General features: G+C 55.8%; 1 protein-coding gene across 1 annotated transcript in view; it reads left to right on the forward strand.

Moving 5' to 3' along the window:
* BMP7 (bone morphogenetic protein 7) overlaps nt 1–18,843 on the forward strand; it is an 85,013-nt gene that overhangs the window by 62,825 nt on the left and 3,345 nt on the right. The window contains exons 4-6 of the mRNA XM_026503788.4: nt 9,782–9,979; nt 15,171–15,247; nt 16,676–16,786. Coding sequence (XP_026359573.1) covers nt 9,782–9,979; nt 15,171–15,247; nt 16,676–16,786 — 386 coding nt within the window. The remainder of the gene's footprint in view (nt 1–9,781; nt 9,980–15,170; nt 15,248–16,675; nt 16,787–18,843) is intronic.

An 18,843-nucleotide genomic window follows, 5' to 3' on the forward strand; every position in this document is an offset into this window, starting at 1 on the left:
ATAGTTTCCACCTTCCAGGGTGGTGGTGAGGATCCGATGAGCTCATGCAAGTGAAGAGCTTAATTGTTCAACTTGGGGCAGCAGCGGAGCCCAGAGTCCGTGCTTGATGCTGTAGTCTCTTGTAATTCCCACTATGGGGCCAAAGAGCAGCTACTGCCAGTACGCTCCCCACGGCAAAGGAGGCCCCTGACAGGTGTGCAGCTCCATATTCTGGTGGCCACCTGGTAACCACGCTCCATCTATGGGGAGGATAGCCTTGTGCTCGTATGCCCAGGGTCCAGGCAAGGATCAGAAGCTGTATGCATGACTCAGGGCCCGTCTCCTCCCCTCCTGCCCCCTCCCGGATGGGGTGCCTGGAGCTGGACACGGGTGCCACCACCCAGGGATTTGGCTGCTCTGTCCAGGCACTGTGCATGCCCAGGAGGCAAGTTTGGCCTAGTGGCCTGGGTCGGGGAAGGACCACCCGCCCAGACCGTCGGAGAGGGATGAAGTGTACAATGGCTAACCGGGGGTACGAGTTTCGGGATCTTTGTGCCAGTGAGATGAGAAGCAAGTGAGCCCAGCGTTTCTGAAACCACGGGCTCCTGGCTATGTAGTTGCTTGCCCTCCGACCCCGGAGTCCCTCAGAATCCCCCGGAGGGCATGTTGAACGTACTGATTCCCAGGCCCCACCCCAGACGCACTGATGCTGAGTCCTGAGGATTGGGCCCAGGAAGCTTCCTTTTCTTACGAGCTCCCTGAGTAACTGGGGGCCTGGCCGCGGGCTGACATGCTGGCGAAGTCCTGCCCCGTGTTTTGGGGTATGTGCTGATAAGATGATACTCTGGCTGAGCACCCCATCGTGTTAAATGCCTGCACCCGCGAAAGACCAGCAGAGCCTGCTGGGGAGTCCGCAGAGCCGGGCTCCATTTGCGGGTGCACCGCGGCTGCGTTGCCCGTAGAAGCAGCCGGGTCCCTCCCCGGGAGCTCCTGCTGGCATTAACCTAAACTCAGTGAGCTCTGCTGCCTCCTACCGCACCTGGGCAAGCCGAATCCAGGGCGGTGGCACCCATGCCCCCGCTCTGGGAGGAAAGGAGAAGGGGCACCAAGCCCGGTACAGTGTCTAATCCTTGTCCAGACCCAGCAGCATCTTGCAGCCACTAGGTGGCTGCCGGAATATGGAGCCTATCCCCTCTCAGAGGCCTCCGTTTTCACACCCCTACAATGGGCATGTTGATAGTTACACGGGTGAGCTTTCTTCCGTTCTAGCGAGGCACAGACGTCACAGATCTTCTTTGAGAAGCTTTACGTTGGGTGCGAGATGAGCCTCCAGCCCACCGGGTCTCCAAATCCCTCCTGAGACCACCCAGGAAGTGAGCGTCTGTTCCCTGTCCCTGCAGCTGTGCCCCCCTGTCAGTGCCCCTGGGAGCAGCACAGCTGGGCTGCTGTTCAGCAGCCTGCCGTGCGGGGGAGAAGCCCATAAACGCTCTGGGCACCTGTGGCTCATCGGGAGCCAACTGGGGAGCATTGTCTCATCCGAGGACAGGACGCTGTGGGAAGGAGGGCTGGCGTCTGCTTGTCTTTCCCTTTGTACAGAAGACAGGAGGAGAGGCAGCCGCCCCCAAGCCGTACAGGCGGTGCTCCCCGCTCCAGGGCTGGGTGGGAGAGGGGAGGAGGCACGAATGGAGGGGTGCTGACTCGTTCTGGCTCCCCCAGAGAGGAGGGCTAGCCAGCTGACAAGGGGGCTGTCCCCACGGTGCCGGTGAGGGCTCAACCCTCACTGCGGGCCAGGCTGCCAGCTCGGGGCTCCCGTGCAGAACAGGGACAGGCCAGCAGCTCCCACACGGACCCTGGAGCCAGTGGCCCAGTCCCTGTCCCTCAGGCAGCCTGTGTCATGTTAGGCAGCGGGTCCAGCCTCTTGATGCCTTATCGCTTCTTCTGTTCCACGGGCGTGATAACGGTCAGGCAGAGGAGTGAATTCCTGTGAAATGCTGAGCCCTGGGCCTGGCACCCCATCCATGCTCCTGCACACTCAATATTATCGTCACGGTTGCCGTCGACGAGCCTTGTGCTCGCGGTGACCTGCCCAGGGAGCGCGGCTGTTAGCATCAGCACATTAGCAGATGAGGAAACCGAGGCCGAGAAGGGGGAGTCACTTGCCTGTAGTCACTCAGTTCCCTGGGTAGACCTGGGCTTTGCCGCCGGTTCTGACTCCAGCCCCCTAACCTCACTCTTTGCTGGAATGCCTTCATAGGAATGTGGTCAGCAGGGACCAGGCTTGGGGAGTGTGTAGTCCGTGAGTGCCTGCCGGGTACACGGCTGGGCCCTGGCGACAGACAGCCCAGGACCCGACAGTGTCCTGCTTCCTGCCTGGGAAGGAAAGGGTTTGAGAAAGAACCCAGAGGACAGTGGGCTTCCCGCAGGACCAACCGAAGTGACCCAGGGCTGCATTTGACTCTTGTGCGCGCCTCCCTCCTTAAAAAAAAAATAGTAAAAATGATGTTTTATGGCCACGATGGTATAAAGATGAACAGAATCTTGGCTAGATTAAAAACGAAAACATTTTCTGCGACCCTCAAAAATTTATGTGTCTTCTGATTTTAAGAGACATTAAAACATTTTCATGGACCCCTAAAAGTGGGCCTGGGCACCGTGCCTGCGGACAGGATGGCCCCGCGTCCCGTGTCCCAGCCGGGGAGTGATGCCAGCCTCTTCCTGCCCCAGCACCTGGTTGTTAGAACGAGCTTCCTACAGTCGAGAGCCTCTCCGCCTGCACTGGAAACACGTTTCTTCACTCCACAAACATTTGATGAGCCTGGGATTGCTGTAGGCACTGGGGCTAGGCCCCGAAGGATTTTGCTGTCGCATCGCCCGCGTTCTCGTCGGAAGGTGGATGGTGATGAGACCGTATGCTGAAGGTCAGGGAGGAGGCTGTCAAGACACATTCTGGGATTCTCAGGAGGGTTTCCAGCTGCTCTCCAGATCCATACACATGGTTTTTCCACTGCCACCTTCTGTCCCAAAGCCACGGGCAGACGAAAACGCTGCTTTGGCCTGGAGACACTTCTGTCCTTGCAGACGTGGAAACACCTGGTCATTTGCTTCCAAGACAAGGACTTCAGCCTCTTGTCCCAGTTTGTAGGGTCCTCCTCCTCTCCCTTGTCCAGAGAAGAAGTCACTCGGAGGCTCGGGAGGGCGACGTCAGAAAGCCGTACCTCTCCAACCCAAAAAGACAATCTGGTGGCCTCATCTGCCACCTCAGGCCTCCTTGCCTCCGGCTGCTGCTGCTCTCAGACGAGGGGGGCCCCTTCTCCCCCTGCCCGCCCGTGTCTGCTTCCTGAAGTCCGACACACATGGGTTTGGGATGTCTGTGCGCAAAGGGAGCCTCAGGCTTCTCTGCTCGGGCGCGAGAGCACGTGCCCCTCTTCGGCACCATCCCCGATGGGATTGAATGGGATTGCAAGGCATTTAAAGGATCGAGGGCGTCTGCTGTCCCAGCTTGGCCGCGGCGGCCAGGACGGGAGCGGGAGGTGAGCCATTCGCCCACGGCAGCTGTGGAGACTAAGCCCCGTAAAGCCGCGGTTGGCGAGCGATCCCGCCCACAGCGCAGCTGGCTCCGAGGTGCCTTCGCCCTTGCGATTGCTTCACATCCTGTTTGTTCAGAAGTCGAGTGAGAGACAGGAGGAGGCCTTGATGACCCGGAGGCTGGGATGGGGCCTTCCCGGGCTGGGTGGGCAGCAGTGGCTGGGACAACATTGGGTCACTGGGGCCAGGCAGATGTCACATGTGTTAACTACATTCTCACCTGTCACTTGCACCTGGGTCCATGGAGACAAGTGGCTAGAATTCATGTGTTTTGCACAATTGGCGAAGAGCATTCTGCTGCTGCGGGCCTCCGCAGGGGATCCAGTGGCTCTAGGCCTGGAAAAGGAGCCACAAGAAAACCAAGACGTCTCCTTCTCTGTGATTGGGCTGTGCTCTCTCCTCTCCTGAGGTGCCCCATTTGGGCTCCAGGCCTCTTCCTGGGGAGCTTCCCCTAGGCTGGGCCTGCTGGCTCTGCTCATGCCACTCCAGGACCCGCCAGCGGTGGCCTGAGGCACTGGCTCATCCCTGTGCCCCACGCCCAGAGTCCTGCATCCACACCACCGCCCACCCAGCTCACGTCTTAGAAGACCTTCCTTCTCGTGCCTTGGGGAGCCCTTCCTACCGTCTGGGGCTCTGTTGGTTGCCCACATTCACGCCTGAGCAATCTCGTCCTTCCTGTGTTTCCATCCACCTGGACTCAGCGATGGTTTGGTGGTTGACTTCACAGCTTCGAGCCAGCTTCCCCATCTGTAAACGTGGGGTCGGGAGGCCTACCTGAGGGGCAGCTCAGCGCCTGGCGCAGAGCAAACGCTCATAACAGTTGCTCCTCGTCTTTATTGTGAGCCAACAATGGATAGAACCAACTCCATCAGGGATACTTTGATGTGCAAATAATAGGCAATAAGAGTGCCTTATCTCGGGCAGTTACGGTGGTTTCCTTTACAGGTCTGGAAGTGTGTGGACCCAGGGTTGGTTAGAGCAGAGGTCAGCAAAGTTTTCGTATAAAGTAGCAGATGGTAAATGTCCGAGGCCTTGTGGGTCAGTAGTCTGTCATGGCTCCTCAACTGTGGCATTAGAACATGAAAGCACGTGGTACGTGTGTGCACCAATGTGCAAGGTGGTGTTCCAATAAAACTTTATTTGCAAAAGCAGGCAGTAGGCTGGATTTGGCCTACAGGCTGTAGTTTGCCAACCCCTGGGTTACAGAATCAGCAACAGTCAAGATCTTTTCCCTCCTGGCCCCACGTCGTGTCCTGAGACTCATCACGTCACACTTTACAAGATGGCGGCCTCCACATCCTCAAGCATGGAGGAAGGAAGCGGGTGGGCTAGATAAAGGATCTTCTTTCCTTTTACCTGCCTTTTTAGGGAGGAGAACATCTCTGAGAATCCTGCAGCAGCCGTCCTAGAAGGAGCTGTATGTGCGACTGGGACGGGACTGTTGGCAGCCTCCTCGTGTGGAAGAAGGCCAGGGACAAAGGGGCTGGGCATGGCGCGTGCATCAGCAGTGAGCTGCTTTTGCCTCACTGAGCGCTCCTCGGATTGGGCCTTCTCCACTCAGCTCTGGAGTGGGAGCAGAGCCTGCTCAGACAGCTTTGCCGGCCTCTTCAAATGGCAAGTGTGATGATTCAGGAACAGGTGGACGTGTGGAATGTGCCAAGGCTATGGGAAATGAGCAGCACAAAGGATTTCGCTTCTGCTTTCCATCACAGCAAGGACAACATAGGTTCATGCAAACCCTGTTGGTGGATGTTTGTCATATTCATGACCATCCGAGCCGGAAGCCCCTAGGTGTCCTCCACCAGGTGAATGGATCAACAAGCCGGGTCAGATCCATACCATGGAATACTACTCAGCGACTGGATCAAATCCGTACTGTGGACCAGTACTCAGCAACCAGGTCAAGTCCATACTGTGGATCAGTACTCAGCAACCAGGTCAAATCCATACTGTGGACTAGTACTCAGCAATAGGGAGATGAGCGACTGGAACATGCAACCCCAAAGGCAAATCTCAAAGACATCCAGATGGAAGTAAGATGAAGCAGAAGACAGTGGGAGTCCACATACGTGAAATGTCAAGAAAATGCAAAGCTATGGGGCTGAGAACCCGTCAGTAGTTGCCAGAGGCTGGAAGTGGAGCAGGAGCAGGTCTAGAAGGTAGAGTTCCTCTCCCTTGGCACTGTTGACGTGTGGGGCTTGCTCTTTCTCTGTTGGGGGAGGGGCGGTCATCCTGAGTACCGTATAATGTTTAACACCATCCCTGACCTCTACCCACTAGATGGAGAAACACCTCCCTTGAGTCGTAAAACCCCAAGATGTCTCCAGACCTTGACATGTGTCCCCAGGAAGCAGAGGCATTCCCAGTTTCGATGCACTGAGATAAAAGGCCGCACAGGGGAGTTCTGGGGGAGGGCACGGGAGCCGTTCTGCGTCTTGATCGAAGTGGTGATCACATCAGTCTATACATTTGTGAAGACTCACACATCTGTATACAAGATGTTCATTTAACTAAAATAAAAAAAAAACACCCAAAACAAAAACAGCAGTAAAACATCCCACAAAGAGGCAAGCCATGTGTTCTAAAGAAGAAAGCAGTGAAGCCATCGCCCTGAGCCCACACACCTGCCTGCCGGGTAGACCAGATGCCTCATCCATCACGTATTGCTATAGCCAGCAGGGGTGTCAGATCTAATGCTACTTTGGGAAGACCTTTCTCTCCTCACTTGAGGAGCACCTCTGGGCAGATTAAAATACAGGACACCCAGTTAAATTTGAATTTCAGATAAACAACAAATAATTACTTCCTGTAAGTATATCCCCCATACTGCCAACATTATTCATTTCTCTGAAATTCAAATTCAACCAGGCATCCTGTGTTTTTATTTGCAAAGTCTGGCAACCCTGTTCTTGGACAAATCTTCATGTGGGTTTTTTTTTTAACCTATTAACTCTTCGCTAGACTATACATCCTTTCCAACTTCCCTGCAGATACAGACCTTATGGTTAAAGTATTATGTTTCTCATCCCTCCCTGTCCCGATCAGTCGCTTCTCCTGCCTCCAGCCCTCTGCCTGATGCACGTGGCCTGGCTCTCTATCCAGCGATACTCACCCGGGACATTTAGATACACCCCATCAAAACAGATACTTGCCTTTACACGTGCCAAGTACAGCCAATACCCTGTGGTATCATAAAATGAAATGGAATTCTTCTGCCAGACAATCCACATGTCCTCCTCCAGTAGAACCCTTCTCAGCCCTTTTTGGGGGGATGTCCAAGCAAAGATGAACTTTATGCGTGTACATATTCACATATGCTGGTACATGCTTTAAATTTCTTCTCTCCCAGATGTGATCACACTATCTGGTTCTGCGCTTCCTTCCCTGGGCTGTAGGTATAACCCCCAGGGTACAGAGCAGGGCCACGCCCTGTCCTGTGCACCATGAATATTTGTAAAAAGATGAATGAATTATTTAGGTGCCTGGTCCCCTGTCTGGATAAAATGCCACATTGCCTGTAGCATTTTGTAGTTAAAAACGACTGCAAGGATTTACCTTTGTGTGTCTGTCCAGGAGTGGCTCTTGCTTTCGGGAGGGCATGTGCAAACCCGTGGCTTGCCACCTGGACACAGTTGTGGTTGTCAGGACTCTGGAGGAGGGGTGCTCCTGGGACAGCCCTGCAAAACTCCAGTGTCCCCCGACAGCCTGAGTGCCGGGGGCCGGGGACCAGCCACCGTGTTGCCACCATCTGTCTGGTGAACGTGCTGTGTCCTGTGCTGGGGCAGTGGGTGGAGGGGACCCCCCTGCCCTGAATTGCGGAGCTCGTGGGAGGGTAGCAAAACGTGGGCAGGACCCAGAGAGGCTGCCCAAAGTGTGGGGGTCTAGAGGAGAGCCTGGTGGGAGGGAGCTCGTTTCTGGACACCATCTGCCCCCCACACCAGCCTGAGTGGGCCTCTCACCACAGAAAGCTGGTCGTGTCCCCCTCTCCAGACCCTCTGTGGCTGCTGTCATACCTAGAATGTGAGCCAGAGCCCCCACGAAGGCCCCCAGTGACCCAGCCTCATCACCGGCCCCCCTCCCTCCCTCTTTCCGGCCCCACTCCCCTCCTCCCTGTTCTTCAAACACACCGCATGTGTTCCTGTCTCCTGGACTTGGCACTTGCCGCTCCTTCCTCGGGGAACGTTCCTCCCCCAGGACTCCCGTGGCTAAGAAGCCTTCCCTGACCAGTCCCCCTTGTCCCTGCCCCCAACCCAGTCCTAGTTGCTTCATGGCCATCACCAGCATAGGTCACGAACTTCTGTATCCCTGAGCTTGTCTCCCTCCCGGGGGTGGGGGTTGGGAGGCTGCTGTGCTCACTGCTGTGCCTGCACCTCGCACTGAGCTGGGCACACAGTAGGTGTTCATCAGTAGTTGCCGAATACACTAATGGATCAATGACACCCGGGTTGTTCAAGCCTGGGACATACAACCTCGGTGTCTGTCGGTGGGAGAGGATGCGCTAAAGGCCTTTCCAGATGCGAGGCTCCTCTGTGGCCGCAAGGGGTGAGGTCAGTGTGTTTCATTGATGTGGAAAGATGTCCCCGGTATATTGCGTAAAGGCCAGATTTATATGAAACAGCAGTAACAGTACCGTCCCAATTATGAGGAATTGCACCATGTGTTTTTGTAGACACACGTGCATGCAGCTTAGACTAAACAATCACAGGGGTTTGTTCATCTTGGTGGGTGGGGCAAGAAAGGAGCTTCAGGACTGGTTTGATCCAGTGGCTCAGCAACGTCACTAGAGATTCTGCTTCTGTCTCTCTGCTCTTCCTTCCACCAGATCAGCCCCGTTTGAAAATGTAATCCTCTCGTGCATGGTCTCTAGCTGGTGGCCACTTCTGCGCCTCCATCCATTCCTCCTCACTCAGTTTTGTCTGGGGAAAGAGAAGGTTGCTTTTGGATGCTAAAGTGGGACATTTCTTTTCCAGAAACTTCCAGGGTACCTCTCTTCCATTCATTGGTTGCCTTGGGTCCTGTGCCCGTCCTTGAGCCAATCACTGCAGCTGGAGGATTAGTGGTTGTCCGTTAGACCACAGGCCCACCTTTGTGGTCAGGGTGGGGTCCACTAAGGCACAGAGGCTGAAATGAAAATTGGGTTGGGTACCAAGAAAAGCGGGTGTGGGTGAGACAAATGGCATCATCCCTATTTTACATATGAGGCAGTTGAGGGCCCAGCATCCAACGTTACTTCTCTTGGCCCACACAAGGTGGTCAGTGGCAGATGTGGGTTTAAACCCCTTGAAGTTCCTCTTCTTTCCCCCATCCACTCATTGCTCCGCTGAGGCTGTGGGCCAGTCAGACACCCTCCCTCGGTACCGCACGGCCCGCTCGCGGCCCTTGGATTTACTGTATCTGGAACAGCATCAGGTTTTCAGGCGAGGCATTTTTATTTTGCCCTAAAAGCCTTCCAGGTGGGGGTGGGGGCAAGATACAATTCCTAGGGGCTCAGCTTTAATGGCTTCTTTTATAGAATCGTTCGAATTATAAATGCATGAACTCGAGGAAACCCTTGCTAAGGAATGCAGGAAAGCCGAACATTCAAGGGGGTGAAGGTAAAACAGTGGTGGATGGGGGACGTTTGCTCTTTTAAACATGAGCTGTTAAAAAACCAAAGCGAACCCCCTGGTGCCGATCTGGTCCCCGGGAGGCTGGGTTTCCTGACTTGGGCCCGTCTGGGGGTCTCCAGGTGAAGTTAATTCCAGATGCGGATGGGCCCAGGGCCTCCAGAAGCACCGCGTTCATTGGCCTCTGACCCCTCTGACCTAACTGGGGGTTACGCATTTCTGTCCCGGTTATGCAGCCTGGGTCCAAATCCTGTCCTGTCACTCCCAAGCCAATGAAATGTAAGTAGAACTTCCAGTAGCCAGAGCCCTGCAAACCTCAGCCCCACTCCTACCTGGCCCCGCTCCGTTTTTCTCCCTGCACACATACCACCGTGAGCTACGGCGGTCTGTGCTCCCTGCGTGCCCCCCCAACCCCCCATCCCCTGCATGCACGCCAAGCTCCGGAACAACCTGGCACAGAGTGAATGCTGTGTAAGTACTTGCTGGATGGACAGACAGCAGGTGCATGAGAGAACTGCAAGGCGCAGATGAAATCACGCCCACGCAGCCCCTCCCCACAAACCGCTTCTCCCCTAATCGATCTTCTGTGCATTTGGCTGCTTCCGGTCTAGGGCAGAGCATCAACCCCAAGTTGGCGGGCCTGATCGGGCGGCACGGACCCCAGAACAAGCAGCCCTTCATGGTGGCCTTCTTCAAGGCCACGGAGGTCCACATTCGCAGCACCCGCTCCACGGGGGGCAAGCAGCGCAGCCAGAACCGCTCTAAGACGTCCAAGAGCCAGGAAGCCTTGCGGGTGGCCAAGGTGGCAGGTATGCCTGGGGCGGGAGGGTCAATGCACCAACCCCAGGAACCCACAGTACGACCCCAGTAGGGGTATGACTCAAAATCCATTCCTGTGCCCAGCAAATGATCCTCGAGCCATCACAGCAGGAAGCAAACCCCAAGTACACAGAGCAAGTAAGTGGCATCCCTGGGATTTGAGCCTGTTTGGTTTTGCCAGGAAGCATCCACCTGCTGAGCGCTGGTGCCCCCAGCGATCCTGTTAAGGGTCTTCTGACAATTCACCGGGCATTTGCTGAGCCCCGCTTGGGCCTGCCTTTGTGCCAGCCTTGGGGGACATGGTCCTTTTCCCTCCGGGCTGACCACGCAATGGGATGTTGCTGGCATCTGGTGGTCTGGGGTTGCTGGGATGATTTGGGGGGCTGGGCGGGCCTGGACCGGCCTCTTCAGCACTGTGGATGCCTTTGGCCCGTGTGCCCACACCCTGACCTGTCCCACGTACGTTCTCCTGCATGTTGAGGCCGCCTCTGGAAAGATGCACCTCGATGTTCCTCCAGACCAAAAAGAAAGTTGCAAATAAATGAACTTCAGTGGCAAACCATTTTCCCCACGGACTGCGGAAATGACCACCCAGATCCTAGGGGCCCAGCTTGGGGCTGAAAGAAACCTCCTGCCCTGTCCCCTCACCATGGCCCTCTGTGTTGCCATCTGAGGGGTGCTCCCTCTGCTCCCCAGATATCCATGTCTTCATATCCAGAACCAGTGAATCCGTTACTTTATGTGGCAAAGGGGGCCCAGGCTGCCAATAGAATTCAGGCTGCTAATCAGCTGACCTTAAAATAGGGAGATAAGCTGGCCTGGTCCAGGTGGGCCCAGCATCCCGTTGTAATCACAGGGGTCCTTACGGGGGGAGAATCCCTCCTCGCTGTGGTCAGAGAGGTGTGAGCCCAGAGAAGGGCGGGAGGTATGATGTCGCTGGCTTTGAAGACAGAGGCAGGGTACGACACACAAGCCGAGAAGGCAGATGGCTTTTAGAAGCTGGGAGGGACGAGGGAATGGATTTCCCCCCTGAGCCTCCAGAAGGAACACGGCCCCACCGACACCTTGAATTTAGCCCGTGTTGGACTTCTGCACTACGGAGCTGGAAGGTACTAAGCTGGTGGTGTTTGCAGCCGCCGTGTTTGTGAGCGTTCGTTACAGCAGCTGCAGGACGCGGACCCCCTGTGCAGAGTGGTTTACTCCGCGTGCCCACGCGCCGTCTCCGAGCTCCGGGTGGGCTGCCAGGCCGGGCAGGGTCTGCAGCAGGAATCAGGCTGCCGGCCACGTCGGAAGCTCTGAGCCGAGCTCATCAGCTCTGCCTGCTCCTGGGCCCCGGGGCCGACCTGGAGAGGCACGCGGGGGGCACACGGCAGCCAAGTGGCCCCCACCCCCAGACTAGCCTTATATTGTCATCAGCTAACTTGGCTTCATGTAACCAGTTTTTACATTTCTGTTCATTTTCCTTTTTGAAGGCGAAGGAAGGAATGGTCGTTGTGCTTGGTGAAGTTTTCAGAGCAGGGTTTCCGGACCCCGTGGGCTTCAGCGGCTCTGGAGCTTGTGTGCAGGGATTCTGGAGGGCTTCTTCGCTGGCTGGTGGATCCATTCTTTTTTTAGGCTTCTCGGAAGGCTCTGTAAGGCTTCCGAACGAAAATCCAACTGAACCCCTTAATTTTCAGTGGAGACCTCCTCTGTGCTGGCTCTAGGAGCTGGGGTCCTATGGGAAAAGCCCAGCCATGGTCCACCCTCGGGGTCTGGGCCAGGCTGGAGGTGGCTGTCACTTACTAACAGGCCTGAGAGGCAGGGGATGGTGACTAGGGGACTGACGATCCCAGGGGAGGGGGCTGCAATGGAGACTGCCCCGCTAAGAGCTCAGCGACCAGCAGGTGCCCCTGAGGTCTGGCTGGGTCGGCTCGACCGGAGCGATCCAGGGAGTGGGACCCACAGGCACAGAGGCCTAGGGCGGGAGGCGGCAGGGCTCCTTTGAGGGGAGAAGGAGGCCGTGGGACAAGGGGAGGGTGGGGCTGGCAAGGTGAGCCAGATCAAGGGTCCTCTTAAGTCACATCTTAAGTGTGAACTTCATCCAAAACAAATCTGGAAGCCTTTGTAGTTTGAAGCTCTGGTGTGGGGGCAGGGGTGATCAGATGGTCCTTCTGGCTGCACTGAGAATGGCGAGGAGCAGAGTGGGGTGCTCAGGAAGGGTCAGAGGAGGGACACGTGTTAGAAGTCTTGCCATTAAGCCAGGCAGGACGTGCTGGCACATTCCATGCCCACAGACTCCAGCATCTTGGAGGTCTGTCCGGCCTCAAAGTCTTAGAATTCGACACCCAATTTCCCCCCCTGCATGCCCACCAAACATTCCACTTACATAACCTCCGGGACGGGGCTCTCACTCCCTCACACGGCAGCCTTTCTAGCTTGCCTGGAATCTGCCTCCATCCTGGGACTTTCTACTTCCTGGCGCTTTTTGCTGTTCATCTCAACCCTTCCTGGAAATTCAGTTTAAAAAAAAATACCACGGCCTGGGCCCCACCCCAGGCTTGGTAAAGCAGAATGTCCGAACGTGTGTATACACACACACACACAACACACACCCTTCTGAAGAGCTTTACCTCATGTGGCGGCTGGGAGTCCTGCTGAATCCTCTCACGCGGCAGGCCTTTATGTGTGGGGAGGACACGCGCTCCGGCCCGCTGTCCGCTACACAGCTTTCTTCCCTGTAGGCTGATCACCCGCCCCAGAGCCTTCACCTGCTCTTAGGGGGTGTGGCTTGGGGTTGAGAGACTGGATCCCACTTTCTTCTCCCCACCCACGTTTGCACTCAACCCCCTGGGAACTAGGCATCTTCCCCAAATGATCTGGGGGTTGTAACCTGTGAGCTGCTCAGGCAGGGGCTGGTCGAGGCGGGTGAAGTGGCTGCGTGGGTTTGGGGAGCCGGACCAGAGGGACAGGCGAGCTGGGAGTCTCCTTCACAAGCATCTCTTCTTCCCTGTCCTAGTCTTTCTGCTAATACGAGGTCGTCGGGAAGCAGGACTTCTGGCCCTTTTCTCCCAGAGCAGCCCCACAATCGAAGGAGGCTGGAGGTGCAGGGCAGGTGGCCAGGTCTCTGGTGGCAGGGCCAGTGCCCAGCCTCTACTTACACCCACAACTGGCCTCACAAGCTGCTCGCAGCCTTGGTCTGTTGGGGCCTTGGGTTTCAACGTGAAGCCAGATATCATTGCTTTGCTTTAAGACAGGGTTGGGAAGAGTGGCACTCAGGCCAATACCCATCCTTCCTCTGCTCATGGCAGACATTACTAATCAATGGTGGCACGTTCTCACTGAGCCTCACAAAGCTTTGGATCCTTTTTTACTCAGGACATCAAGCAGCCAGCAATGTTGGTGCTTGACGCAAAGCTTCTTTGCCATGTCCCTGTCCCAAACTAACGTGTTTGGTCCTCTGTCTTGTTCAGGCTGGTTCACGCATCACTGTGCTGAGGGATGGGCCTCCTCCCTCCCTTCTACCTTCCACCCTCCTACAGTGAAGGGGGAGAAGGAGGCTGCACAGTGATGTTGCCCCGGGCATTGCCACAGCGTGGGAGGCCATCTTTGGACTTCTGCTCAGTACATTCTGGACAGTATTACAAATGGTCTGATAGATTTCTTGGGGCTCTTCTCTGATGGCTTGGATGGGGTCATTTGCTCTTATCTGAACCAATCCTCACTCCAAGTGTGAAATAGGAGCTGGTAAGCTCAGTCCTAGGTTCTGTACCCGTCACTGACAAGGGCTGGGGTTGCCATGGGCCCCTGAGGCCACCAGGAGGTCCACTCACCTGGCCATCTGAGAGAGCTGACCAGACAGGGGGGAACAGGGTGCATCTGGATGGCTCCCAAGTGCAGGTCAGGCGAGCAGCAACCCCGGATCATCTCCTGGGCTTTCCTCTCCATCCTGCAAGGAGTTCTCCTTGTGTTCCTCACCCACTGGTGTTCATTACCTTCTGGGACACTGAGGCCTCAGCAGTAGACAGAAGCTTAGGCATCGACGTCTTTATTTGTGCGTTAATTACACAAATGTTGGTGGACACTGGGCTCTGGGGACCTAATGGTGACCTCACAAGACCTTTATGAAGAGGCAACATTCGAGGTGAGGCTTAAATATCAAGTAGAGCCAGACATACAAAGATTTCTAAAAGGAGCATTTCAGGTAGATGAAAAGGCAAGTGCAAAGGCCCTGAGGTAGGAACAGGTTTGGCAGTACCTCCACAGCTCAGAAAAAAGGCTGTGGCTTAGGAATCAGGGCCACATAGGGCCATACAGGCCAAGGGCAGAGTTGAGACATTGCTCTAAACATGATAGAAATCCCTAGAAAGTTTTAGGTGGAGGAAAGACAAGTCATGGGTAAGGGAAAACAAACAACAACAACAACAAAAAAAAAACAATCCCCATAGCTGCAGAATGGAAGATTGTGCAGGAACACCAGAGTGTGTGTGTGTGTGTGTGTGTGTGTGTGTGTGTGTGTATCTATGTGTATGTGAGAGACAGAGGGGGGCAGAGCTTTCTGCGTGTTTACAAGTGCTCAAGCCCTAACCCAAATGCCTACAAACACTACATACTTCTGGAAAACCCCAGTGCATGGTTTTTGCTCCTCAGAGAAACCTCAGTAGTGTGTTTCTCTGGGAGGTCAGTGGGATTTGACTTCCCACCCTCTCATTTCTTCCTGGTGGTGGGGAGTTTGTCCCAGGCCCTGTCTGTGCCCCCTCTTGCCCTTGAAGAGGGGTGAGCATCGCGAGGTGGGCTGGCCTCAGCAGGTAAGCTCAGCCGGAGGCAGACCCGTTTGAGCAGACTCCCGCAACCAGCATGGTGGCACGTGGCTCCAGTTAGATTCCTACACGGAATCCGGGCAGAGGTCAGCCTCCAGACAACACATGTGTACAAAAAGGTCAATGTCCCCAGAAGGATCCAGAGAGTGCTAGGAGCTAAGATGGTGCAAGAGGGATGGGGATGTTGGTGCTTCTTATGGAAGCTGTTTGCTAGGGAGGGAAATGAATTTTAAGGCTACAGGTACTCAAATGGCTTTTGTGTCAGAAAGGTCACCTTCCGGCAGAGCTCGTCTGTGCTTACACCACTGCCTTAGACTGAGGAAACCTTAATATGTGTGTGTGTTTCCTCTCCCCCGCCCCACGCCCCTGTCTCCCGCCAATGCAGAAAACAGCAACCGCGACCAGAGGCAGGTGTGCAAGAAGCATGAGCTGTACGTCAGCTTCCGCGATCTGGGCTGGCAGGTAAGGACAGGTGGCCGGATGGGCCCTGATGGTGGGCGCTCTGGTGTGGGCGTCCCCGTGCTCCCTGCAAGGCAGCGGGGCTGTGTCCCGTGTGTGCAGTGAGTCACATTTCTCATCGACTCCAGATGAAGTGTCCAGAATCAAGTGTCCTAACTAGGGTAGAGAAGTCAGGATAAGGACACAGGGATGCCTCATTACACGCAAGAGCAGAAATGTGGTGGAGCCTCAAGCGAGAACCAGGAACCCAAACACTTTGGACTCCGAGCCTCATTCTCCACGGAGCTCCATTTGCACCCTGCGGCTGGCTGCTTCTCTCGGACGTGGTGGAGCCCACATGCTGGAACCCAGCTGCCTGCAGGGCCGCCTCCCACCCTCTGCCCTTCCCCCTTCAGTGATTCAGATTCCCAGGGCAGGGGTGGATTGGCCCAGCTCGGGGCAGGTGCCCGATCCTGCGCCAGTCGGCTGTTTGGGGGATGAGATCATGTCACAGGACCATGACGGCTCCTTCCGGAACCATTTGGATGGAATGGGGCGAAGGGCAGGGGAGGAGTCCTAGGACAGGCATGAGGGTCATACCATCTAATGACTGTTAATGAGCATCTGTGACATTCTGGGCACTCGTCCAGGCCCCGGAGATACAGCACGTTACCCTGCACCTGTCCTCACGGAGCTCAGATATCCCAAACGGGGCGTTGAGATCACCAAGGCCACTGGTTTTGTTGTTCACTCCTCAGCGAGCTTGTGGTGCTGTGGGGGAGCCCAGATTCTTCCCTGGGGATCGTGCCCGAGCGTAGCGCACAGCCTGCGCGGAGCCCTCCTGCGGCTCTGTGCTCCGTGGGGCGCTGGCCGGGCCTGCATCCGGGTACTGGAACCGAGCCCCAGACTCCAGCTCCTCTGTGGGAAGAGTGCACGAGCCCCAGTCCGTGAGGGATGTACGTATTCCTAGAATGGTACTTCTGTGCTAACCCGCCTTAAGGCAGGCGTGGCCATGCGCATCCTTCACCAAGAGCCGCACGCCTGTCCCAGGCGCAGACAGTCATTCGGTTCCCAGTATTGCGGGGTAGTAGTCTCTCTCCCGTGTCGGTGACCTGAGGCGCGGAGCTTTTATTTAAAGCAAACTGCCAACGTGTAGCCACCCCGTAGTGCTAGAGTTGATCACCCACCCAATCACACGTCTCCGGGCCCCCTCCCAGCAGGGCCATGCAAGCATCCGTTCCAGGCCCAGCCCAGCCCATCTTGGTCCTTCCCTCCTTTTGCCTTCTGTGGGGGACTGTGATGGCGTGTCCTCCGTTTCTCCTGCTTCTGCGGGACCCCCAGCTGCTCAGGGTGGTGTGGGCCTCCTCTTTGTCCTCTGGGAGCAGAGTCTGGCCCGCAGGAAGGAGCTTGGGCAGGAAAGGCCGTATGGGGCTCACACTGTCCCTCCCGCAGGACTGGATCATCGCTCCGGAAGGCTATGCCGCTTACTACTGTGAGGGCGAGTGCTCGTTTCCTCTGAACTCCTACATGAACGCCACGAACCACGCCATCGTGCAGACACTGGTGAGTGTAGCCCGCGTGCCCCCGGGCGTGCTCAGCGGGGGGGGCGGGGCCGCTGGGCCCTACCTCACACCCCTCCGGGCTGGGGCCCTACCTCACACCCCTCCGGGCTGGGGCCCTGACTTTCGCGGGGCTTGGGCACTCCTCCTGTCGTAGTCCCCTTCCTCCATAAAAAAGAAAAAAGATTAAAAATCATAGTTTATAACAGCATTGGCATGAAGATGTGTAATCCCCGGCCCTAACGATTTCTCCTAATTCAGAAAGAAATGAGGACAGGTTCATGGGCTCCTAAAGGTGTCTTGGATAATGGTCACTGTGCCCTGGCCCTGCTTCTGTCTCGGCGACTGTTCTTGGTTTTCCGCACGTCTGTTTGGCGTCCATAGGCGTCCCCACCCCCGGCATCCATAGGCATCCCCACTCCCAGCCCCCAAAGTCTGGGCTTCCCTGGGTTCAGGCCAGCTTGAGAGCCTGTCCCCTCCCCTAGCTCAGTCTTTGCCTCCTAGCCTGAACTTTGGGGTTCAGCCATCCTAGGGCATCTCCTGCAGGTAGACCCCGCACTGGGAGCTGAGGACCCTGCAGGGAGCAGCACAGACCTGGTTCCTGCCCTTGGGGCCTCAGTTTCCCGGAAGAAAAGCAGTCAGGTGAGCCAAGGAGGATGTGTGAGAGGAGAAAGCGGCAGGAAGCCAGCAGACAGGACAGAGAGATGAGGCGGGGCAGGGGCCATTTCTGGCTGAACTTCCATGGGGTCCTTGGAGGATTCAACTGTGATAAGAAGATAAGCTCCTAACAGGGTGCCCAGCCCTGCTGACCCTTGGTAGAAGGGACTTTTACTACTATACCAAAAACAGTATGAGTGATAAAAATTAGGAACTTGGTTCTTCGGCTTAGAATCTGAGGCTCGGGGATCTTGGTTATCTGGCTCCCTCCCACGAACATTATCAGCACCTTTACCTCCTCGGGACAGCTCACCACCCAGGGCCATCCCCTCTGTCCTACAGTTCTGGTTGTTTGGAAGCTTTTGGCTTCTTTTATTTCGTGGCAAACTTGTTCCTGCCCCATATGTTATGTTTTAGAGAAGAAGTTCTCCTATTCTTTTCATTCGGGCCACGCTCTGCCCTTCCAGGAAGGCTTCTCTCATAGCCTTGCTTTTCCAAGGCCCTTCCTTCCCCAAAGGTAAACTCTGAAGTCCTGCTCGGGATTGGAAGTCCTTGGGCTGGAAACCAATAGTGCCCCCAACCTGTTCCTTGGCCTGGGCCTGTTCTCCTCTGCCCGTGTGCCCCCCAGTGTCCTGCCCTGACACCCCTAGGAGGTGCTGGGGGGCGGTCTCCCAGGCTGCCAGGGGCACACCTCTACCCTCCGACCCCTGCTTCATGGCCCATGCAGTGGGAGCCTGGCTGTCCCCTGAATACACACTCAGCCCGCGTGTCACGAGGGAGCTCTGCGGTCAGAACGAGCAGTCTGATTATACTGAAAAGAGGTTCCATGGGCCTGTTTAAAAAGGGGGAAGGGAAGGAAATGTAAAATAAGATGAAAATTGAGAGGAAGGCAAGCCATAAAAGACGCTGAGCTCTAGGAAACAAACTGAGGGTTGCTGGAGGGGCGGTGGGTGGGGGGATGGGGTAAGTGGGGGATGGGCATGAAGAAGGGCACTTGGCAGAATGAGCACTGGGTGTTCTATGCAACTGATGAATCACTAAATTCTACCTCTGAAGCAAGTAAAAAAAAAGGGGGGGGGAATCCTCGCCTTCTGGGAGTCCTGGTGAAAAACAGAGGAAATGAGCTGATGTCTGGGATTTGCTTTCAAATTATTCAAGGGTGGAGGAGGTGGGGGAAGGGTTAGATTTGTAAGGTTTGAAATCGTCCATAATAAAAAGCTACTAAGTGTGCTGTCTTATGTCAGAGGTCACAGGCTGGAGGCTTCCAGAGTGTTTTCACTTGGCACGCGCGGTGTGTTGGAAACCTGGAAATTTCACACCCAAACAAAGCCGACCTAAATCTGCGGCCTGTCCCGGACACGCGGCACACCCAGCTGCTCTGGCTTCGGCTGGCCGCGGTCAGCT

The sequence above is a fragment of the Ursus arctos genome, unplaced genomic scaffold (assembly GCF_023065955.2).
Source record: "Ursus arctos isolate Adak ecotype North America unplaced genomic scaffold, UrsArc2.0 scaffold_16, whole genome shotgun sequence".
NCBI classification, from domain to species: Eukaryota; Metazoa; Chordata; class Mammalia; order Carnivora; family Ursidae; genus Ursus; species Ursus arctos.